The sequence below is a fragment of the Lissotriton helveticus genome, chromosome 5_1 (genome assembly GCF_964261635.1).
Source record: "Lissotriton helveticus chromosome 5_1, aLisHel1.1, whole genome shotgun sequence".
Taxonomy (NCBI): Eukaryota; Metazoa; Chordata; class Amphibia; order Caudata; family Salamandridae; genus Lissotriton; species Lissotriton helveticus.
In genome coordinates, this window is record NC_136065.1 from 2,073,449,984 (window position 1) to 2,073,475,569 (window position 25,586).

The 25,586-nt window shown below is 48.3% G+C and overlaps 1 protein-coding gene across 1 annotated transcript in view; it reads left to right on the forward strand.

Annotated features, from left to right (window-relative positions):
- ABHD16A (abhydrolase domain containing 16A, phospholipase) overlaps positions 1–25,586 on the forward strand; it is a 266,232-nt gene that overhangs the window by 186,893 nt on the left and 53,753 nt on the right. The window contains exon 17 of the mRNA XM_078646007.1: positions 14,291–14,367. Within this exon, the coding sequence (XP_078502133.1) occupies positions 14,291–14,367 (77 nt within the window). The remainder of the gene's footprint in view (positions 1–14,290; positions 14,368–25,586) is intronic.

Consider the following 25,586-nt stretch of genomic DNA (forward strand, 5'->3'; position numbering starts at 1 on the left):
TGGGTTGTTACTCCTGCTATTCACTTGTGCTGGAGGACGGAGGTCCTCGTTCCATGTTAGATCTTTGCGCTCTGAATGGCGTCCTCTGGAATAACAACTTTATAATCCTTGCACTGACCCATGGTCTGTCTGCCTGGAATTTGGGTGGCTGGATGGCAGCCTTGGAGAAGAGGCGTACTTTCAGATGCACGTCTTGCATTCTGACAGATGTTACCTGTGGCTTAAGCGTTACTAATTTTCAGTTTGACGTGCTTTCCTTTGGCCTTTCCAGCACCCCTCGGGTGTTCATGAAAGTGATTGTGGTGGTCGCTGCACATTTACAGAAGTTGGGTATACCAGTTTTCCCCTACCTCAACAACTGACTGTTGAAGGCAGGGCTCACTACAGTTGTAAACCACATACAGACAACTGCAAACCTTCTGACATCATTGGGGTTCTCATTCAACAAGCCAAAATCACACTTGAGTACTTTACAAATGATTCCTTTTATAGGATCTGTCTGCATTGAGTCCAGGATATTCGGGCTATGATGCTGATGTTTCAACCTCAGTCCTGGACAGCTCTGAGACTTCTTGGCCTGTTGGCCTCTGGCATCCTGCTTGTCCACTTAGCCAGGTGGCATATACGGGCTTTGTAGTGGGATCTGAAGTCTTAGCAAACCCAGACTCAAGGAATCCTGTGGGATGTTATCCAGGTTTTGAAGAAGACTGCACAAGATCTGCAATATGTGCTACTTAACCGCAATCTGACCATTGGTCAACCCCTCTCACGTCCTCACCCAGAGCTGATGGTGGTGATACATGCATCACTGCTAGGTTGAGGAGGCAATCTGCAAGAGGCAGAGATCAAAGTCTCAGGCGAAAAAACAACTTCACTTAAATCTGCTGGAGCTGCAGACCATCCACGTGGCGTTACAGGCCTCCCTGCTTTCCTCCAGAGAAGCCTGGTGACGATTCTCATGTACAGCACTACTGCCATATGGGATTACAACATGCAGGGTGGGTTCTGGTCCTAAGTCCGGTGCCATGAGGTGTTGCGACTCTGGAGTTGGCTGGAGCGCCAGGGCATCTCCCTGATTGTGAACCACCCAACAATACCTTTAAACTCCAGGGTGACCAAGCTCAGCCTGTGACGCCTGTAGATCATGAATAGTGGCCCAAGGTGGCATAGGGCATCTTCATACAGTGTGAACCCTAGCTGGGTCTTTTTGCCACCATCAAGAATGCGCAATGTCAAAGCTTGTGTTTCCCAGCACTTTCTCCAGGTGAAGCATTAAGGCTAGAATGGAGCATGAGACTCCTGTATGCCTTTCCACATTCGCCTCTTCTGCCTCGAGTTCTGAAGAAAATCAGGAACGAGCTCTTATCATCCTAATGGCTCTAAAGTGGGCTAGGGGAGTGTAATACCCAGAACATCTGGGCATGAGCATCTGTCCTTAGATTAGGCTACCGCTTCAGGAAGATCTTCTGTCTCAGCAACAGGGCAGAATTCTGCACCCAAACCTGCACATTCAAAACCTCCTTGCCTGGCAATTGACTGTGTTTGATTTACAATCCGAGATTGTGGATGTCATCCATGCAGCAAGGCTACCTTTTGCTGGGACAAATTTGCAGCCAGGTGTGAAATTTGCAAGCCAAACTTTCAGAGATTTCATTGTTTTTGTCTTTGGCCTAGCAAGTCCTTGTGGTGGGCACTATTAAAGGTTAATTGTCTTCCTTTTTCTGTTTACCAGACCAGCATTCTTGTTTGAGTCACCTTAAAGAATGCAGTTGCATTTGATGTAGTTTGTTAAAAGGTTGATATGTATGTTTGGTCTTGAAGTTCCTCATGGGTACCCCCTTTGAGCCAAATTAAACCTGCTCATTGTATTTTCGGATTCTTAAAACTGTCTCCCACCCCCCCTGTGATCACTTCAGCTTGTTGAATGAGTCAGTTCCGTGCTGTCTTGGTACATTCGCCCTAATCCACCTTTCCCCTGGACAAACTAGTGCTGAGGACCAGGACATCATTTTTGACAAAAGTTGTGACTTGTTTTTAAATTGATTAATCCATTACCATCCAAGTGTTCTTGGTCTACCTCACCACTCAAAAGAGAAGGAGAGAATCCATCTACAAAAGAGCCTCAGTCTTTTCCATCGCTCGTACCAAAGACCATCGGGTGGACGATCAGCTTTTTGTGGGGTTCTCGGGGGCAAAGAAGGACAAGGTGGTGCGGAAATGGGCTTTGGCAAGGTGGATAGTCCTCTGCGCATTGGCCAAGAAGCTGCTTCTGTGAGCACTCAAAGAGCTCCTTACACTAGAGCAAAAAGATGCTACCACTGTGTTGACACACCTGTTCTTGACATTTGCCAGACCGTGGTATATTTATGAAGCACTGCTACCTTGACAGCCAGGACTTTTTGGTCAGAGTCCATTCTACAGGCCTTCCACTTCGGGGAGTTACTGCTTTGGTATCCATTATAAAGGTGAGGAATCTGTGATTAAAATGCTGTTTCTGGTTGATACTCTATGTAACTGCATATTCCTCACCTCTCTGTTCTATGAAGTGTCCTTTTTTACCACTTAAGTGGTCACAAATCGGAGATCTGCTACTGATACCTCCATCTGTTTTGTACTCTTGAGTGCACAGGAAGAGTAAAGCAAGAAACTACTCTTGTCATGCAGGGGTTGCATTTATAGGAGACTCTGGTCCCTCACGTCTGGGCCGAATGAGACTACAGCAGAACTGCACGATGTCTCCGATTAGGGCAACAGCACTGCTTTGAAAACTTCTATATGCAATCTGGTGCCTGGGGGATAGTCAATAAGTGAGGCATCTGCGGTTAGATAGGGTATCATCAGAAAGGCCGTAAATGAAGGGAAGTAAGTTGTTGTTTACAGTCAAGGGGGTAAATGCAGCACAACAGGGGTTATGTATTAAAGCAATAGCACTTATATTTTTTTTTAATCTTATTGCAGAATTGATTAACTTTTACTGTCGTCTCTAGACAGAGCATGCGCTGTCTCAAAGAGACATATTGTATAGACTTTGTGGGCTTCAGCCCACCTCTAGGACTCCCATTTGAGTGACCCTTGACCTTGCAAGGTAGGTCGCTCCCCGCCCGCTGCAGCTCCACCAGCCCTCTCAGCGTTTTTGTGCCCTGTGATCCTCTGTGCCCTCTGACCATTTTTCTTGTCCCTCTCCTTGTGTGACCTTCTGCCTTGCTCCTCTGTGCCCATTCCTCACAAATCCCGCCGCTGCTGCCCCTGCGGCCCTGCCACCAGCGCCCATTGGCTGCTACCCGCCTCCCAGCTGCCCCTCCCTCCCACCTCCCCTTAAAATGGCGGCCGCTGCGCGGTGAGTAGAGCGACCCTTGACCTTGCCAGGTAGGTCCCCCCCGCTGCAGCTCCACCAGCGCTCTGAGCGTTTTTGTGCCCTGTGATCCTCTGTGCCCTCTGACCATTTTTCTTGTCCCCCTCCTTGTGTGACCTTCTGCCTTGCTCCTCCGTGCCCATTCTTCACAATTACCGCCGCTACTGCCCCTGCGGCCCGCCCCCGCGCCCATTAGCTGCCCCCTGCCTCCCACCTCTCCTTAAAATGGCGTCCGCTGATGGCTCAACAAACACCGACGACACTCTCAGCACCGCCGAACACATGCACTTCCAGATCCACACGGACCTCAAGACCACCCTAAGAGGCACCCTCGTCTACAGACCACCCGGACCCCGACCACAATTCTGCGACGCCATCGCCGACTTCATCAGCACGCACGCACTGGCCTCCACCGACTACATCCTCCTCGGAGACCTGAACTTCCACCTGGAGAACAACAACGACAGCAACTCCTCCACCTTGATAGACGACCTCGCCAACCTCGGACTGGAAAAGCTTGTCACAACGCCGACCCACATCGCCAGACACACGCTATACGCTCCTCAAGCCCCCACGACTCCTTCAGCCACATCTCCGAACCCACCTGGAACGACCACCACTGCATCCACTTCACCTTTCGGAAACCCGTCGCACATCACCGCACCCTACAGATCCCCCATCGCAGCTGGGTCAAAATCACCCAAGTACAACTACAGACAAACCTCGCACTCAATCCTGCAACCAACCCCGCCGACGGTACGCGCACCCTCAGACGATGGATGGACGACTACGCCAACACCTTAGCCCCGCTGAAAAAAAAAACCTCAAAGACACCAGCAAGAGAGCCAATTGGTTCACCCCGGAACTCCTAGTGACTAAGCGCACCTGCCGGAAGCTGGAGAACATATGGTACAGCGAGAAGTCATCAGGCAGCCACACTGCCCACAAAGACGCCATCCGCAACCACCACCACCACCTCATCAGGACCGCCAAGAGAACCTCCTTCAAAAACTACATCGACAACAACGCACACAAAAGCAAGGAGCTCTTCAACGTCGTTCAAGAACTCTCCAACGCCAATGACATCCCGCCGTCGCAAGCAGTGTGCGACTTCCTCGCCACCTTCTTCCAATGCAAGATCGCCGACGTCCACGACAGCTTCAACCACCGGACAACCCCAAAAGGCCGTAACACGCCGGACCCACCTCACCCCACCGACCACACCCCCTGACAACCTGGGCCAACGTGAGCATCGAAGACACAACACACTCCGGCTCGCCGTCTGACCCTTTCCACACCACATCTACAGCAAAGCCGGCAGCTCTATCGCACCCCACCTGCGTAACATCATCAACCTCTCCTTCGAGACCGCGACCTTCCCTGAGAGCTGGAAACATGCCGAGATCAACGCCCTACTGAAAAAACCCAAGGCGGACCCGAGCGAACTCAAAAACGTATGGCCCATCTCCCTGCTTCCGTTCCCAGCGAAGGTCATCGAGAAGATAGTCAACATCCAGCTCACCCGCTACCTCGAAGACAACAGCATCCTAGACCCCTCCCAGTCAGGATTCCGCAGCAACCACAGCACCGAGACCGCCCTCATCGCCGCCACAGACGACATCAGGATCCTACTGGACAGCGGCGAGACGGCGGCCCTCAGCCTTCGACACCGTCTGCCACTGCACGCTACGCATTCGACTACACAACGCAGGGATCCGCGACAAGGCCCTGGACTGGACCTCCTCCTTGGAGACCTGAACTTCCACCTGGATAACAACAACGACAGCAACTCCTCCACCCTGATAGACAAACTCGCCAACCTCGGACTGGAAAAGCTCGTCACAACTTCGACCCACATCGCCGGACACACACTAGACGCCATCTTCTCCTCAAGCCCCCACGGCTCCTTCAGCCACATCTCCGAACCCACCTGGAATGACCACCAATGCATCCACTTCACCTTTCGGAAACCCGTCGCACATCACCGCACCCTACAGGTCCCCCGTAGCAGCTGGGGCAAAGTACAACTACATACAAACCTCGCACTCAATCCTCCGGCCAACCCCGCCGCCGGTGCGCGCACCCTCAGACGATGGATGGACGACCGCTCCAACACCCTAGCCCCGCTGAAAAAACAAACCCTCAAAGACACCAGCAAGGGAGCCAATTGGTTCACCCCGGAACTCCTAGCGTCTAAGCGCACCTGCCGGAAGCTGGAGAACATATGGTACAGCGAGAAGTAACAAGGCAGCCGCTCTGCCCACAAAGACGCCATCCGCAACCACCACCTCATCAGGACCGCCAAGAGAACCGCCTTCAAAAACCACATCAACAACAACGCACACAAAAGCAAGGAGCTCTTCAACGTCGTTAAAGAACTCTCCAACCCCAGCTCCAACGCCAATGACATCCCGCCGTCGCAAGCCCTGTGCGACTCCCTCGCCACCTTCTTCCAATGCAAGATCGCCGACGTCCACGACAGCTTCAACCACCGGACAACCCCAACAGGCCCCAACACGCCGGACCCACCTCACCCCACCGACCACGACCCCCTGACAACCTGGGCCAACGTGAGCATCGAAGACACAATCAAGACCATGGGCACAATCCACTCCGGCTCGCCGTCTGACCCTTTTCCACACCACATCTTCAACAAAGCCGGCAGCTCCATCGCACCCCACCTGCGTAACATCATCAACCTCTCCTTCGAGACCGCGACCTGGAAACATGCCGAGATCAACGCCCTACTAAAAAAAACCAAGGAGGACCCGAGCGAACTCAAAAACGTATGGCCCATCTCCCTGCTTCCGTTCCCAGCGAAGGTCATCGAGAAGATAGTCAACATTTAGCTCACCCACTACCTCGAAGACAACAGCATCCTAGACCCCTCCCAGTCAGGATTCCGCAGCAACCACAGCACTGAGACCGCCCTCATCGCCGCCACAGACGACATCAGGATCCTACTGGACAACGGCGAGACGGCGCTCCTCATCCTTCTGGACCTCTCCGCTGCCTTCGACACCGTCTGCCACCGCACGCTACGCACTCGACTCCACAACGCAGGGATCCGAGACAAGGCCCTGGACTGGACCTCCTCCTTCCTCTCCGGCAGAACTCAGAGAGTCCGCCTCCCCCCGTTCCGATCCGAAGTCTCCGAGATCATCTGCGGCGTCCCGCAGGGCTCCTCCCTCAGCCCGACGCTGTTCAACGTCTACATGGCGCCCCTCGCACGCATCGCCCAACATCACAACCTCAACATAATCTCCTACGCCGACGACACGCAACTGATCCTCTCCCTCACCAAGGACCCTCTCACCGCCAAATCCAACCTCCACCAGGGAATGAAGGCCGTCGCTGAATGGACGGAGGACAGCCACCTTAAGCTGAACACAGACAAGACGGAGATCCTCCCCCAGCGCCTTGGAACCCTTGCGGGTATGTAGTGCGCTCTACAAATTAATTTTTGATTGATTGATTGATTTGCTGACTCCACCGTCACTCTCCTATTCATTCTCCCCAGTGGTCAATGGAATGCATGCGTCATGCCCCTTCCTCAGTCTAGCCCTTCCCGAGAGAATGGACCAATTACTACTGTCCATCCACTGGTCCCATGTTAGCAATTGTTTTAAGAACTACTTTTTCTTTTTTGAAGAACACTTCTCACAAGAGCTTGTGTTTTTACTTTTTGAGCTCTGTAAATGTTATTTTGTCACATTTGCTGGGCATTCAAAGACTGAGGTTAGATGACTGACGCAGTTTTCAAAGGGCACTTCTTTACTTATTTTTCTCCGACTTCAAAGTGAGACGATTTTTAGGTGGTTAGTGGTTCAAATATCTTTGAAGTCTATAGTCAGCTTCTACATAAATTCACCGAATGTTGATGTTGATGCTGAGTTACTGTGGATAAAATAAGAACAGCCCTTTTTAATTTGTAAATTTTACTTTTGAGACAACCAACACAAGTAATAATTCCCTTATTCATTTGTGTTTGTTCTAAATTTCCTCAACATCTCGCTTCTAAGCTGCTGGCAGAACTTTAATTGAAGACAGGTGTGTCTGCCGTCTTCTGCTCCCAGAAGCTGCCCATGGCTCTGTCAGAAAGCACCACCCAAGTGTATAAACATTCGCTGCCACAATTTGTTGAAGCCTGTAGCTCTATCAGGGCTGCGATAAGAGCACATGTGAAGTTTGTTTATAGTCTGCCTGAGGCCCCTGTCGTCTTGCGAGCTGCCTGTTTAGATATTCCTGTTAAAGATTTTATACCAGTCTTTGCAAGAAAAGCTGGTTATGCCACTCCATAACACATGGCTAAAAGACAATAACATTGACAATGCCAATACCTCTCGGGTTGCTCAGCCCTATTGGCTTTGCCAATTCTTGTTTAGTCAGTATTGACTACAAAATAACTTATGCCAGTAGGGAATCCGCTGGAGGATAGAAAAGCAGGATTTGCTGATGGTATCACTTGGCCTGCAGCCACTTTGCACCTATGCTTTGGCAGCCTGCAGGAATGAGCAGAACCGGCCAATCAAAAAAGCAAAAAATGATTTTACCCATGAGTGATTTATGTTTCATTAATGGACTGGTGCTGCTGCTTCCTGCAGGCACCCTAATTTTTTTTCTCCATTAATGCAGATCATGACGGAAGTTATGGCATTCCAAGCACGGTCTTTGTGAGCCTTACAAAGTACTCATTTATTTTTATAAACAGACACAATGGTTGTGCTGCCACACACCAACTTTCTTCAAACTGAGTGAAGTCCACTATGCCCTTGGATCATGGTCACGTCACTTGTCTTCTGTAATAATTTAATAGAAGTGACTGTCTGTGTATTTTATATTAAATATGCTTTCTGATATCAGAACCTCTTAAAAATAAATTAATACAAAATAGCGAGATTATAGTTCACCACATCTTCTAATAATATCCACAAGAATGTGTGCTTCCTTATCATTTCAGAGCTTGCCATTTGGGTTGGACTCCCCAGCAATAGTTTTCTTAAGCTGTGTACTGTATTGGTAGTTACTCATCTCTGAAGTCCTTTGGCCAGGACACAAAATATCGTCTTCATCCTTTGTCTGGCCGCCTCAAAGCAGCTTTTTTGTATTCCTAACATTTTGGAAAAAGCTCAGGATTATTCAGGTGATCACATCTCACCAGTCTAGACAGGGGTTCTATTGCCAAGGCAAAGAGGAGCTGCAGGCAACAGTGTCTGGTTCCACTCCAGAGGGAAATGGCCTAGAAACCCCTCTGCTCACCTGCACCCGGGTGGTTCTGAGTAAGGGAGTGCTACATACATGTGCCTTATGCAGTGGCAAGTGCCACGGTTGGGCATTGTTCCAGGTGACTGAGAGTAGTCAGAACTTGTTGCAATCTATTAGCGAGGACTTTAGCAAATATTCTAATTTCTGTATTGATTAGGGATATAGGCACGCTGGTTTTTTCAGGTCTACCAGATTTGAGGATACCCACGATAGTAACTATATCGTGTTTCAATGGATAATCACCCTTCGCGGTTGTGGTTGAGTAACTGAGCCGACGGAATATTTCTGATTTTACAGTGCACACATGCATGCATGCATCATTAAAGGTTCATGCACATTGGAGCTTCGTAGCGGATCTCCGTTCTGGATCCATCCTCTCCTGTTCTTAGCTCCTGGGCTGATCATGTCGTCAACTCTCACACGCTTTCTCTCTCGTTCCTTCCAGTCCACACTTCGATAACTGCACTCTTGTGTGACTTTACTTGGGTGAAATTGGATGCATGTGTCATGTTGCCAACGCAGTGTGTGTTTATCTTAGTATAAAGCCTTTCTTTTGCGAAATAACCATTATCACCCATAGCCTTTACCAAGCATGCCTTTACAACGAATTACGTTGTAAAGGAACCGGTTTTAGGACTTGGGCAGCGGTCACGGAAAACCTTTAACACGAATTTGCCCGATACATGCATGCTTTTACAACAAAAATTTGTTGTAAAGGTATACGTGTTAAAGGCATATTCGTGGTAATGGTGATGGCATTTGCGTTGTAACACATGCGTGGTAAAGGCATACGTGCCAAAGGAATGCGTTGTAATGTCATGTAACACTTTTGGTATGGCTGGCTGATATTCTGAGGGTCTTGAGAGGAGCAATTCTGCTTTATTTAATTTGCAAAAACCCTCTTGATGATGTACTGGGCTGAGCTCACTTTGGTGAGGTACTTCAACGATGTTGGCGAGCTACCAGTATCTACCGAACTATTTGTTGGAAACCTATGGTGTAGAGTATTTGGTAAAGACAGCAGCTATTTCTATGTATCTGCCTTTGCTTTCGCCTGGTGAATCTAGAAACTCAAGGTTTATTCTGGAAACCAAAGCTCTGGTGGCCAGCTAGTACAACATCTTCCCAGTTTTATCCTCATGTTCATACTCTTGTCATCGATGCCCTCCAACATTGACGGTCCTCTTTTAACCCACTTACCGTGGCGGACATTCCGCCGCAGTGCGTGCTTTCTAATGGGAAGGGGGGTCTCACGGCCAACGGTGGTGCGCAGCACCCCGTAGGTAGGCCGACGCGAGCGCGGAACGGTTTAAGGAGGTCTGTCGTAAAGATGACAGAGCAATATCCAGTTGACAACAGAGAGTTTCTTGCATCCTCTTTAGGCATTGACAGTCTAGGCTCAGGATTTGGGCTTTATCTTGGTTACATTTTTCTTTCTGTTTACACCTATAGCTGTTCGCCATCCTACTCATGTGGTCCGTCACATTTACAATGAATCATTCTCAACGACTTTTTTTCATAACTCATTTTTTAAAATCATATTATCATTTACAATGCTTATATTTACTTTGCTTGTGTTGTAAATGAAAATGCGATATACAAAATGGGTTCATAATGATCACTAGTAAATGGGTGCTTAAGCGTTCTTTTGTAGAATCCCAGCTCTCACTGTGCCTAATTGAGTTAAAATACACTAGATGGCAGTGTTGAGTTATGTTGATGACCACAGAAATCCATGTTTAGTAGGCAGATAGTCCTAACAGTGGTCGTCTGTCAGATACCCCACGCTAAGGTACCAAATGGGTCTTTACACCACGTCAGACACCCCACAGTTGACAGTAAATGGTGAGTGATCTGAAATACCTCTGGGGAGGATTGTTGCTACCGTTACATGGAGAACATCCTTTGCAGGGAGGAGAAAGAGGTCTAGGTGGGAGATAGCCTTGTGTGTCACTAAGTTAGGACTGTTGTTTCGGTCACATGGATGCCACACCCTCCCGAAATGTTGAAGGCGTAGTGACTCCATCCAGTTAATGAGTTGCTTAGTTATTTTCAAGCAGGTCCTGCGTGGGTGGCCCAAGAGACCATGTCTTGGTCAGGTGAGACCCCCTATAATGATTATCCCTTGTGTAAAGTTCAGGATGGTTGTTTCAGGAGCCGAATTGGGTAACATGGATGGCACATAGGCACTTAATATGTTGTTTTGTTTGCCTTCAAGGAGACTGTCCACTCCCACAAATCTACTCTGTGGGTCAGAGGTGGAGACTGTCACTACCAGAGGAAACTCAAATGGATAAGAATGGCCACGCCACTGGAACCTCTCGCAAATCCTTCATGAAAAACCCTGTCATTGTTAAAGTACCTCAGGACAGGACATTGGGAACCCAATAAATGAAGCTCTTGCCACATTAGGGTCTCCGGCAAGTTTTATTTAGCGAAAAACAGCTGTCCTTTTAATACGATTCATTAGGACGTTTCTGTTCCAGAACATAGTTGAAAAGAGCATCATGGGGGTTATGGATTTTTTGTATAGTGAAAACTGCCCTGGGTGATCAACCCATAGGATAGTAAGGACTCCTCAGTGGATATAAAGCCTCTAACAGTTGTATGCGAGTGTTTAGTGTGTGAAGTGTGGTCATGGAAGAAAAACAATTGTATTACACCAAACTTCACAACCCCCTACCCCATACTTACTTCCTGAAGCATGTGTCACAACTTATGTAAGGCATTTGAAATGGACCTTCTCCTATTTAGGCTAGTCTGCCAATTCAACGTTAACTCTGTATTAGTAAAAAGCTGCTCACAGACCCTATTCATGGAGACATCAGAACTGTAGCTCACAAACTGTAATAACCAACCTCCAGTCAGTGAGCAATTTAATCCTTGTTCGATCAATCGCGGAGGGGGACACTACACCAAAAGTGTCTGTGAGAGTACTAGATCAGTGTGGGTTGGCTCTAGGTAGGAACCCTAACCCACCATTTTGCTTATACAGGTTTTTTGGATTTTTTTAGACCCCAAGGAGTCTGGTGAGTCTCAGTGTTGTCTACCTTCCTGCTGGGGGTGTCATTTTAATTCTGGGGCTGGGTAGCATGTTGGTCGTAGTTCAAAATGTTTGGCTGGGTGAAAACCTGGTCCTGAGCCAAAGCACTTCAGAGATCTTTTCTTTCACTCCTAATGCTCTTTCAGAGTTTCAAATAAGTGAAATCAAGAGTTATGGATGACTTTAAGCTGGGCGGGGGAGTTTAGCATGTATTGGATGTTCAGAGCAAACAGCGCTTGTTGAACTCGTCGACTGATTTGTTCCTCCTAACAGCACTGATATAATCTGGGAAGATCATTATGCGAGTGGATGGGAACATCAGGTTGCCAGCTTTCCTCCCCTCTCACAGGATGTAGTATCTGTCCCTGTAATTGAGGGATCTGATAGAGACTTCTAGCTGCAGATTCCTTACCTTTGAATTTCCCAGACGTTCGACTGGATCTGGAAACTTTTGCTGAGCAATACCCCCTGCGCACGACGGCGGGTGGCTCCATTCGGTTCCGCGTGACGTCATTCACGTCGGTTATGACGTCACAGTGCCTACATAGGTGCCACCCAGGCATGCAGATGTCAGTTCTTTTCTTTCCGTAACAGTTAAGGGCCAATCTGGGAATAGCTGCCCCTCTGCAGCAGTTATCGGCCAGGCTTTTTCTCGACTTTTGTCAAAATAAATTGGATTTCAGACTTCGCACGCAAGTATGTCTGTGGTGTCTCGAGCGCAACCACGATAAGAAGTAGTGTTCGGACATTCTTGGCGATTGCTCAGACGACCTTGAGGGAGTGGGCGATGAAGTTACTCACAACCCGGCAGTTCACACCATCAAGCGGGACTCCGAGGAGGTCACGGTCCTGATAGAAGAAGAGGAGGTTGCGGTACCGCTCATGGAGCCCTAAGTCCTTTTTCTCCCATTCGAGGTCCACAGGACACTCTGGGAAGAGGCAGAAGAAGAAGAAGAAGTCCAAGCAGACTTCGTCTTCATCTCAACTGGCGTCCGTCGTTGAGAGAGGTAAGGAGCACCTACTCTATAGGCCCGTCTCCGTATGGCTAGAGCCAGAGTAGACTTCATGTCTCCACCCTCCTCCCCCACCCTCCCCCTTTCCGGGAGCAGGAACAACTCCTGCTCAGATTAAAGAGTTTTACGAGGCCATTCCCTGTATATTTGAGCGGAACGACCCCGCGAGAGCCTTTGGACCCCGTGGGGTCGAAAGGAGCCCCATTGGGTTTGAAGCAGTCGGCTCTGGCCACGACACCGGTGGGGGTCCAGGGATCCGATTCCGGATCCGATTCGATGCCGGTCGTACCAACGCGACCTTACACAATGTGGAATCCAAGTCGGTTCCTGCGACGTCACCAATGCCCGTCGGTGGCGCAAGCCCTCTCCTCATCCCCAACGACACGTGCCAGCCCGATGTCAAGGTCTCCTTGCCAGCCCGAGGACCCTAGGCTGCTGGCGCCCACTCTGCAGCACTCCACAGTCCCCAGTGGGAGATCCGCACCTCCCCCATGGTCTCCCTTCATGGCCTCCAAGCCGGATGTATCAGCGCTCGGTCAAAGTTCTGCAGCTGTTGTACCATTGTGGGCCTAGATGATTCCAGACCCTTGACAGTGCCCGCATCTGGCCGCCATCTTGGGACTGGGCCACATTGGGATCAGAGGGCCTGCGCAATTTCAAGAAGTCACCCCCAAGAGCACAGATTAGTTGGTCAGTCCCTGAAATTCGTAAGAGACTCGATCAGGAGATGCACGGGCGTGTGGTGTTGTTGGCAGTCATGGCGGAGGAGGAGGTTTCAGAATACTCTTGAATGCTTTTGCCATCTTGGATGCTCAGGCCATGCCCCATGATTCATGTTATCTTAGTGCCTCATGTAAGGTTTGCCAGAGCAGGAGGAATTTCATAAAGCAGCAGTCCTCCCTTCCTGCTAAACCAACAGTCCCCCACATCATTTTAGACCGCTGGGTTGGTGGGCCACTATCATTATGACAGCCACCCTGACAATTTGGGTGGGTAAATTGACGTTTCATCCCCTTGTCTGCCATGTAATGCAGGCTTGGAAAATGTAAACATGAAGGGGAAAAAACGATATGCATCAAGGCCATTTGGTTTTTGGGAGCTTGTTTTCCAAAACATTATCCAAAGCGGGTTCTTCAAACATAGCTCCCGCTTTAAAAACTTGCAGTCCTGTGAGCAGAGCTGCCACATGACTTCCGCACCATAACAGACCAGTGGATCGTCCACCTGGGTCTAATTGACCTGTTAGTTCTGTCTCCTTTTCCATCAACCACTCTTCCGGCCATCCCTTTAAGGATTTGTCTTGCTATGGCCATAGATTACAGAATGAAACCTGTGCTACCTAAGCCTAGGAGGTTGATGATGCATGTGTGTGGACAAAGACATGCAGTGTGTGGGCCAAGACATGCAGCTGAGAAGGATACTTGTTATAGCATCTTTTGTAGATGGTTTTTTTTCCTAATCTGCCAGCTGTGCAGTCATTCTCAAGTAGTTACTATTAAGCGAGAGTATATACTAATATCTAAAAGACCATGAAGATGATTTATACCACAGCATGTAATGTTGGCAATATTTCACCTGCTTTTCCTCATTATGTATTTCTTGTCTTGTTGCTTCCAGGTATCCGAAACTTATGACAGAGGAAGGCCTCAGGGTGTTGAATGAATGGTTGTCTGCGTCCACTGCTATCCAAGAAGGTAGAATAGCATTGTATTTCTCTCTTTCTGTCTCTTTACTGCTGCTACCATCATGGTGCCAAGAGCTAGCTGCAGTGCATAATTTGTTTTTTTTTCTCAGCATAACCATCTGGGCGCAACAACCTTTACTTCCTTGATATAGGCTTCCTTTACCATACGTTATCTTTCTGATGATATCCATACTGATTCACATATCATGGGGTTGTAAGGGTTGTCTCCCCCCTTCATAATATTCCTTGATCAAGATGGTTAAAAATGAATAATGGTAATGTATGTTTTTAATATATATATATATATATATATATATATATATATATATATATATATATATATATATATATATATATATATATATATATATATATACAAACACACATACAGAAAAAAACAGAAGTTACATGGGCGTTCTAGTTAGGAAATAGAATTTCAAAACTTAGAAATTCACAGAAGAAACACAACGATTTCAGGGACTGTAAAGTTAGGTTCAGATTTTACACACACACATATTCATAGAAATTCAGCAGTTATAGCAATCTCAAATAACTATAACTCATGCCCTAAGGTAACTATAGCTCGCTCCCCCGCTAGGCACAGTTTTCTCATCAATAATTTTACAGCAAATATTAGTAATATTCTCAGTGATTTCATAGAAGATGTTGTGAGTGATGTAATATGTGGGGTACTTAGCAGTGCACGACAAGGGCACGAGTTATAGTTACTTGAAATAACTATAACTTCTGAATTTCTATGGTTTTGTTTGTGTAAAATCTGAACCCATCTATAGATATTCTAAAGGGGGTGGGGGCAGACATCCTTCTCCATGGGATGATTTCGGCCCTGGTGACCCCATCCCGCGGGGCCCAGAACCTTTTTAAATGAGGGTGGGCACGTAGCCCTCCTCTCGGGCCAGTACCTTTCCCAGGGACCCCTTGCCCGGGGCGGAACAAAAGATGGGTGCCCTGGGGCCCACCCAGGACTCCCACCATTTCCTTGATTGGGGCCACGGGGTAGCCTCAAGCCCCCCGCAGCCCCAACAGTAGCTGGCATTACATCCGCTTGCAGGGAGCAGCTAAAAATGTTGCTCCCTATGGATGGGGGCAATATTCAGATCGGTTTCCCTGCCCGCATCGCTGCCTGCAGAGAAACAGATGTGAACTTTGCTATTACATGGCAGAAGCATTTTTAAAGCTCCTGCCAGCTGAGAGTGGGCTTCGTGTTTGCTCTTGCTTGGCGGGAGTTTAGAAATAACTCTCACCAAGTGAGAGCAAACATAGGTTTCCCTGCCTGCATCGCTGTGGGCAGGGAAACCACTAAGTACTATGGGTGAGCCCCCCTCCCTCCCTCCCTCCCCGCCTCCCCCCCTCCCCCCTCAGGACATAGCTGGAGCCGGCCCTGCTGTGGTCCAACACCCATTAATGGCTCCGGGAGTGGGGGGCGGGCGCGTGGCTCCTCTCCTCTTTCTATTTGTGGCTGGGCCCTGGGGGATGGGGTCCCTTGGGCCGAAATCGGTCCATCAATTGAAAGTAGCTCTTCGGTGGCAGAAGATTTCTTAGCACTGTTTTGCAAAATAGACATTGTCATTGCCACAACTGCAAGTGTTTCTCAAAACAGATGTCTCCATGACAGTTTTTGGAACTCACCTACATAATAAACACATCAGTGTCTTCTGGTGGCAGATAAATCCTCTAAATTTAAGAATAGAGAAGTGCTCGGAGCTTTCCTGCCTCAAGTGGAGTACATGCAGGTGATAGTCCACACAGACAAGGCTAATACAATTTTCGATATCTGGGAAACTAGGCAAGCAAAGGCCATGTAGCTGTCCACGGAAGCCCAACTCCATCAAACACGAAGTGAACATTTCTGTGGAACATTTCAATGGAACATGATCCAGGAACAAACCGCAATTAAGCAGATGCCTATTCAGACATTTGATGACTACCAGTAAATGCCACTGGACGATCCCCCAAACACTGGGGCTCGACTCAGACCGATAATTGCATATTACTTAAATAGATTGAGACGCCATTCTGTGTGCTGTGTGACAACATGCCCCACTGTCCTTTGAAAACCACAAGATAATGGTATTTCCAAATACACGCAAGAGGTCAAGTCAAAACGAAGATCGTTCCACTGGATAAAAATAAAACTGCACAAGAGGGATCTCCAATACACAATGATTTTTCCAGCCGAATTATGGGTGGTTGCAGAGGACAAAACATGGTTCATTGCACCCCTGAGGAGGCAGGAGACTGTCTGGAAGGTTGGTGGCTTGTGAGACAGAAGTGACACAAAGACTCTTGTCCCTGACCGAGCTGACAGAAGTGAGGCAGGCACAGAGGCACCAAACACACTGGCGGAGGCCATGGATTGAAATGCCCCTTTCTTACAGTAATGATTAAACAGAAAACTGTTCCAAGTATTTTGTGAGGGAGGGAAATAATGTTTTGCAGTGCGGGAGGGTCAGAGACATGAGTTTAATTCTATTTTACCAAGCTTAACAGAGATTAGCTACAAATGCAACCCCAATACAAGGTCAGCTAACTGTAATAGCGACAGGGGTTTAACGTTTATGGGGGGAGAACAGCAGATGCCTCAAATATAGGGGAGCTGGTCCTAGGATGCTTGTTTCCAGTCCAGGGAGGACCTGGCCTGGCAGTTCGGGCTGGACTGTTCCCAATGGGCGGGCACAGGGTCAAGACTGATTTGCATATGGCTGGGTTCAAACTGGAATGGCATGGTGAGCAAAACAACTATGGCTTTAGGCCCAGATCTCTGTACTGGGGTGTCAAATCAAATCAAATCAATAAGCTTTATTCGGTTTTTGAGTTTAAAACCATAAAAGCAACAGAAAGAAATACATACATGCATAAATAACTCAACAATTCATTTCAAGATGAAAAGAAAACCGACAATTTAAAACCAAAAAAGTTTAGCAAATCAACTAATCAAAATAATCAAAATGATTGCCCAAGATGTACAGAGACTCCTTTTCACCAGGTATTGTAATTCGGTGCTCGGGGTCCAGGATAAAAGTCATGCAGGTCCCAGATACAGATGGGACCATCACCAACTTTGGGCTGAGAAGATCGTAAATACGGGGCAATATTGCTGTGTTTAAATTTAATTAGTATCAAGTCCCCTGGAATATCTTTGGGCAACATCCCTAGCCACCCCACCCTCCTAACGCTCAGGATCCCGCCATCTAGAGCAGGTGGTAGCGGTCTGTTGTTTTTGAGCCAAAAAATGGCTTTATTCAGCAAGTCCTGATGTAATTCACGTTTGCCCTGGCTGAGTGGAGGGACCCCAGAAAGAACGGTGACATATGGGGCGGCTACAGGGGGTAGATTTATTCGATGCTTTCTTTCTTGAACTATGATGGGGACATGTGCGGGATTAAAAGTAGCATTGCTGCCACTTGGATTGGGTGTAGCAAGAGGGGAATCTAAAGATTGAACTTTCATAGGAGCAGTGGTCTTAGGTTTTTCATGGTTGGTAGTGAGAGTAGAGCCTATGGGTATAGCGGAATTTTCAGTCAATGGATAAATCCTATTTACAGTATTTTCAATACAGGTCAACCTGTCCCCCAAATTATTGATTTTCGCAACCAGAGGTGACAATGCGGAGTTTAACAATCGCTCTATTTGCGCCAGTAGGGTCAATTGGAGGGGCGATGCAGAGTCATTTGTTCGAGTCCCAGCCTTATCCGACCTTGATAGGGTTGGTTTGGGAGGGGATAAAGAGGGGCTACAGCACAATTGGTCGGTGGAGGGGATAGATTTGGGGGGTGAAGGTACATCCTGGGGAGTGCAGATTATTTGGACAGTGTCTCTGTCCACTATGGGGGGAGTTGATACATCCGGGCCATAGTTTGTGCCACACAGGGCATTCAGCTCCTCCCAGATGGACATAGTAGTTGGGAGACAGAACTACAATAACAACTGTAGGCAGTCCAAAGCGGTAAGGATAAGAAGGAATAAACTTCTCTGTACCTCCTCCTTTGTTGCAGCCAAGTGGGGTGGCCCGTCCCGTCCTTCTCGGGTCCTCTGAGGGCCACAGAGGGCCCGCCCTTTGCCCGGGCTTAGCCCGGCGCGTCCTCGCGGGACGAGTGTCAGCACTGGACTTTATGCGCCTCCTGGCGCGGATTGATGGACAGGGCAGCAGCGTCACCTGGAGCCTGACTGCGGGGCTGCTGGGAGTGGTGGTTCCGGGCCGGCGGAGCCAAGCCCGGCCGGTGCAGAGGTCGGTAGAAAGTGAGAGTGATGTGCTCTCGGCGGAGCAAAGCCCGGCCGAGCACAAATTTCCCCTGAAATAGCAGCACACAGTCCTCGGGCAGCACTGGACTTTATGCGCCTCCTGGCGCGGATTGATGGGCAGGGCAGCAGCGTCACCTGGAGCCTGACTGCGGGGCTGCTGGGAGTGGTGGTTCCGGGCCGGCGGAGCCAAGCCCGGCCGGTGCAGAGGTCGGTAGAAAGTGAGAGTGATGTGCTCTCGGCGGAGCAAAGCCCGGCCGAGCACAAATTCCCCCTGAAATAGCAGCACACAGTCCTCGGGCAGCACTGGACTTTATGCGCCTCCTGGCGCGGATTGATGGGCAGGGCAGCAGCGTCACCTGGAGCCTGACTGCGGGGCTGCTGGGAGTGGTGGTTCCGGGCCGGCGGAGCCAAGCCCGGCCGGTGCAGAGGTCGGTAGAAAGTGAGAGTGATGTGCTCTCGGCGGAGCAAAGCCCGGCCGAGCACAAATTCCCCCTGAAATAGCAGCACACAGTCCTCGGGCAGCACTGGACTTTATGCGCCTCCTGGCGCGGATTGATGGGCAGGGCAGCAGCGTCACCTGGAGCCTGACTGCGGGGCTGCTGGGAGTGGTGGTTCCGGGCCGGCGGAGCCAAGCCCGGCCGGTGCAGAGGTCGGTAGAAAGTGGGAGTGATGTGCTCTCGGCGGAGCAAAGCCCGGCCGAGCACAAATTCCCCTTGAAATAGCAGCACACAGTCCTCGGGCAGCACTGGACTTTATGCGCCTCCTGGCGCGGATTGATGGGCAGGGCAGCAGCGTCACCTGCAGCCTGACTGCGGGGCTGCTGGGAGTGGTGGTTCCGGGCCGGCGGAGCCAAGCCCGGCCGGTGCAGAGGTCGGTAGAAAGTGAGAGTGATGTGCTCTCGGCGGAGCAAAGCCCGGCCGAGCACAAATTCCCCCTGAAATAGCAGCACACAGTCCTCGGGCAGCACTGGACTTTATGCGCCTCCTGGCGCGGATTGATGGGCAGGGCAGCAGCGTCACCTGGAGCCTGACTGCGGGGCTGCTGGGAGTGGTGGTTCCGGGCCGGCGGAGCCAAGCCCGGCCGGTGCAGAGGTTGGTAGAAAGTGAGAGTGATGTGCTCTCGGCGGAGCAAAGCCCGGCCGAGCACAAATTCCCCCTGAAATAGCAGCACACAGTCCTCGGGCAGCACTGGACTTTATGCGCCTCCTGGCGCGGATTGATGGGCAGGGCAGCAGCGTCACCTGGAGCCTGACTGCGGGGCTGCTGGGAGTGGTGGTTCCGGGCCGGCGGAGCCAAGCCCGGCCGGTGCAGAGGTCGGTAGAAAGTGAGAGTGATGTGCTCTCGGCGGAGCAAAGCCCGGCCGAGTACTGGGGTGAATGTATGACATTGTTCTGCATTCTGTCCATCAATTGTTCTCTTTTCAAATATAGGGGAGCGGTATGAGGTAGGAAGGAAGAGGGGTATGTTCCTAGGTTTGCATGGTTGGAAGGGCAGTGAGATCAGAAGTTCAAACACCGATAAAGATACCGCAGAATGTATATAGTCTAGCAACAGATCACGATGACAGCAATGACAAAACCAGGTAGCCTCCGAGAGAATGGTCTCTCTTTTTTCTCCTGGAATGTGAATGGATTGTGCATCTTCCGAAGAGGGGTGTTGTAAGAATCTTCTTAGACATACATAATCTAGATCTTGTTCTTTTACAAGGGACTGATATGGTGGGTAATAGGTGTGGCATAGGTCTGGATAGAGGGCTATGTAAGAGGTCTTGTCCACTCTGATTTGCAGCCGTGCTCCCGACAGGGGGAGATTTTACCACAAAACTCGCTCCCACTCACTGTGGCATAAACTTGGGCTGGACCCTGATAGCTGTTATGTGGCAATTAGAAGGTATTGAAACAGATAAAGGGTCATGATCGCCTCCTGGTATTTCCCACAGGGCCTGCAGACATTTAAGCTGGAGGCACTTGGGCAATTAATTATAGGGTGAGATTTCAATCTGACCATGTGTGCAGAAAGATAGGATAACTGACATTACACACATTAGCATGAGGGACACGAGACTCTTAAATTTTGTCAAAGCTGTGGGCCTTTTAGATCTCTGCATCGAAGCACATCTGACACTAGACCAATACACTTCCAATTTTATGAAGGCAATGTCTCTACTTAATTATTTGTTTGTCCCCAAGACCCAAACAGGGCTATATCGTAACACACGATACCTATTAAGGTAAACCTCAGATCATTCTCTTATAATCACTAGCCTAACTATACTGGAGACTAGCTCAGTGGCGATTCACCTGCTGGGAGACGAGGAAACACCGGATGGAGGTCACTGACTTCTATTTCCAGGAAAACAAAAGGTCGGTGCAAATCCAAATCACAGTCTGGGAGACGTATAAGACAGTGGTGAGGGGGACAGCTGAATGCCTATGCTGCTGAGAAGCGAAGAGATAGACAGAGAGAACACCTAGCACTAGAGAAACATTTAGGTCAGCTAGAAGCAGATTACATTCATAACCAATAGTCGGAGAAGACGCACCAAATAGCCATAGACAGGAGTACAGATCACTGGTAGAAAATGAAGTTGAAACATATTTTCAAGCGAAACAACATAAGCTTTGCGAAATGGCTAGTGAGTGGAAAAAATGTTGGCATACCTCGCCTGGAGAAAGGAAAGTCAAAGGTTGATATGTAAGATCCACACTGATAGGGTGGTATGGTAGTATCAGATGAAGACATAGCACGTGTGTTTAGAGCATATCTCCGTAGGCTATACACTCCCCAGTCGCAAATGGGAATAAAGGACCTGCAAGAGTTATCAGAGATGTCCCAACTCTACATATAGATGAATAGAGCAGAATATAGTTAAACCGTTGGAAGGAGGAGCATGAATTACAGGAGGCCATTAACTCAGCTGTTTCAGTGGGAAATCAGCAGGATCCAATGTATTGCCTCTGGAATTCTTTAAATGCCCTGAGGGGAAAACTGGGAACCCCACTCCAAATATGTTCACGGAGGCAATGACTGGAGGGAGTCACCCCAAAGATCGGAGAACGACAGCAGTAATGGTTTTACTCAAAAGGGTAGGCCAGCAGAGGAGTGCACAGCATCCTACAGCCCATATCACTAATAAATATCGAGGCAAAACATTCTCCTAAACCCCATCATGAACAGAGTTATCGCTCCATACCAGTTAGGGTTTATGCGAATCAGGGTTGCACAACACAATATTCACCAGTTATTTGGATATTTTGATGAGGCTCCAGAAGGTTGAGGAACCAGCCATAATACTGGTGTTAGATGCCCAAAAGGCCTCACTGGAATGGCCATATCTATATGCTATCCTATGGAAGGTTGGATTTGGACCAAAATTCCTAATATGAATGGTTGCTTTACAAGGACCCCATCACCAGAGTCGGGGGTTAAGAGAAAGTTCTCAGCTGAGTTTGTATTAGGATGCGGATACTCTCTCCCCATTATTTTTTGCATTGGCTCTTGAGCCAATCGCGATGTGGGTGAGAAAGGATGCGCTCTTTAGCGGTGTCTTTTGGGATCCTGACTGGGAGGAGGTGATCTCCCTCTACACAGATGACTTCTACTATACTTAACCGACCCAACCACTCTCTTTGTGGAATGCTAGAAATCCTCCAGGTCTTTAGCAGCCTTTCTGGCCTCAAAATGAATTGGCACAAGTCAGTACTATTTTCAATTACCTCATGGAGACAGCTAGCCATTTTTTTGAGGGGCGGGGGTGTTCTTTTCTTGGGATATATGCTAGAACAGACCAAGTTGAATTTCATACGCAAAATAGGCAAACTTGGGCATGATACTTGAGGTCTACAAAAAGGACGTGGGGCATTGGAGGAACCTGCTTCTGACACTTATGATCACGTTTCCACAATTTTTATGTATCTTACAAAATACACCTTATTAAATACCAAACGCATTCTTCAAGGCAGAGTCTCTAACATTGAGATGAGCCAGTATTAAGGGTGGTTCTCCAGTATTAGGGGTGTCTTTCATAGATTCACATGCCTGAATCATTCCCCGTCGTCGGAGTGGGAGTCCCACGGTACATAAAAAAGCAATAATATGCCATAATATATATAGCAAATATCAGAAGTACCAAACCAGGAAGTAAAGTAGCACCAGCTACAGTAGAATAAACCTCCACACTCGTGACTATCTTAGTCATTATGTGTTAGTCCAAACTGCAGCCAATCAGGCGACAGCACCCACCAGAATGTTCTCCCCAGAGGCTCAGGCTCTCAGATTTTCTACCGCACGTCGTGTGAAGGGAGTCTCCCTGAGCTCTGCTCAGTTTTCTTTAAGATTAGTTAGTTCTTCAAGTTTTTCAGATGTCTACTTCCAAATCCCTGTTCAGGGCCTGTGATTCTTGTGGGAAGCTTAGGCTATTCAAAGAAGATCCCCACAAAAAATGTTTATATTGCCTTTATCCTGACCATAAGGCAAAGGAGTGCAAGATCTGCCGGACTTTCCCCCCTAAGACTATCAGGGACAGGGAAGGACGACTGCTGTTGTGGCTTAACAGACTCAAGGACAAGGAGGACCCTTTGTCTGAGGTAGGAAGCATTGCCTCTAGTTCTTCACGAATTTCCATTAAGAGGAAGGCTGAAACTGAAGTTTCATCTCCAAGGGCGAAGGTGGCAAAGGAGGCCCAATCCTCTCTGGATTCTTCTGGGCCTAGTGTGTCAAAAAAGCCTCTTCCACCTGTTAAGATGGAATGGATAATAGTCTGGGAAATCTACAGTTCCCAAGAAATCTTCACAGTCTGTGCCTCCTCAGTTGCTACCTTTGACAATTTCAACGTCAAAAAAGGATTGTGTTTCCTCTCATGTGGCCACGTCTACCACCTGCACGATGACTTTCTCCTCACTTAAGCCAGCTCTAGTGATGTCTTCGGCCTCATCGCCTACGCTGGTCCATGTGCAGATCAGGCCTATCTCGTCGTCGAATATAGTCCTGTCGACGATGGCTAAAGGACCGTCGACGAGCTCCTCGTCTACGAATTTAATGTCGACGGTTGGCTCCCCGTCGACGATGAAAATGGTGCCGTCGACGATGCTCTCGTCGACGAAGCTCTCGTCGACGACGTTGCCGTCGACGACAACATCCTCGTCGACGATGAAATCCACGTCGACGAAGCTACCGTCGACGACCTTGACGACGTCCCCGTCGACGAGGTCTACGAAGTCGTCGTCGACGAAGATAGATCAATCGTCGACGATGGTACAGTCGACGAAGCAAAAGATTCAGCATCAAAAAGCAGGTTCGTCGGCGACGGAGGTGAAACCATCGACGCCACCACTGTCAAGCTGCACTGCCTTACAAGTATGGTCAGTGCACAAAAAGGTGTAGGGTCCAACTACTGGTCAGCCTGGACCTCCAATAGTTGCAAAACAGAACAAAATGGCTGATCAGGATTATTAATGACAAAATTTGGAAACACACAGCCAAAGCATGCCGTGTAGCCACGGGATTAAATATTGCCCAACAAATTTAGTACATTTTCAAAAATGATTTTGTATTATTTCACAAAAAAACACATGACATCAAATAGGCACTCCATCATAACAGTTAGTGAAAAAACATGGAAGAATATATACAGATATATACAACTATATGGCAATGAAGTAACCATACACTAAAGGAAAAAATGTTATCAAAATCTTGTGGTGACACCAACTATAGTCTGTACACTAGGTTCAATAACACAAAAATTGCAATTTAAACACATTCCTGTGTTAAAAATCAAAGGGTGCAGCTAGGGACATACTCAGACCATTTACGTGGGCCCTATCTGCAAATTCTTTAAAATTACTATTCACAGGTGTCATGTGACAGGCAGGCTATTCCATCCAAGTTCCGCCTTGTTCACAGGTTTTGTTACTAAAGGACTGGTTTATTTCTTACATGAATTGCTAAGAATGTGTTTAAATTGCAATTTTTGTGTTATTGAACCTAGTGTACAGACTATAGTTGGTGTCACCACAAGATTTTGATAAAATTTTTTCCTTTAGTGTATGGTTACTTCATTGCCATATAGTTGTATATATCTGTATATATTCTTCCATGTTTTTGCAATAACTGTTATGATGGAGTGTCTATTTGATGTCATGTGTTTTTTGTGAAATAATACAAAATCATTTTTGAAAATGTACTAAATTTGTTGGGCAATATTTAATCCCGTGGCTACACGGCATGCTTTGGCTGTGTGTTTCCAAATTTTGTCATTAATAATCCTGATCAGCCATTTTGTTCTGTTTTACAAGTATGGTCAGCACAGCCATCTGGGATACCGTTGCCCTCACCTGCAACTACAGCTACGCTGTTAAAGAAACGGGCTACTAATGAGGCGATTCCTTCTACGCTGGTAGTGCCAGAGAAGCTTTTGGATTCTGATGAGGAGGGATCCTACGAGGATGAGAATTTTGGATTGGCCAGAAGTCCGTCTGACCTCCAAATTAAGATTCAAGACGGTGATACGGAAGACGATATGCAAGAGACGGAGCCCTTGTCACATGAGGACAGGCCTGCTCCCGGCATGCAAATGCCTGAGGAATTGTTTTGCAATTTACAATACATGCTCAGCGACTACTATAGGCGTTTTCCGCCTTCAGAGTCCGGTGACTCTCATGTATCTACGCCAAGACCTAAAACAGCGACGCCGCTTTCAAAGCAGGCACAGCCAGTTGTTTCTGTGTCGTTGGAGGAAGGACATACAGCATTGGCTGCGTCACAAGTCATAGCTCCTCAAACAGAGGATGATGGGTACTCAGGTAATGAGGAGCAGGAAGAAGGAGAATTAGACAATAGATCAGAATCGTCGGAGTATGAGGATTACAATGCAAACACACCCTCTCCAGCAGAGCCTACAACATCAGAGTCACCTCCTGCGGACATTGCCTCATTCCACAAGATCATGGATCGAGCAACAAGGAGG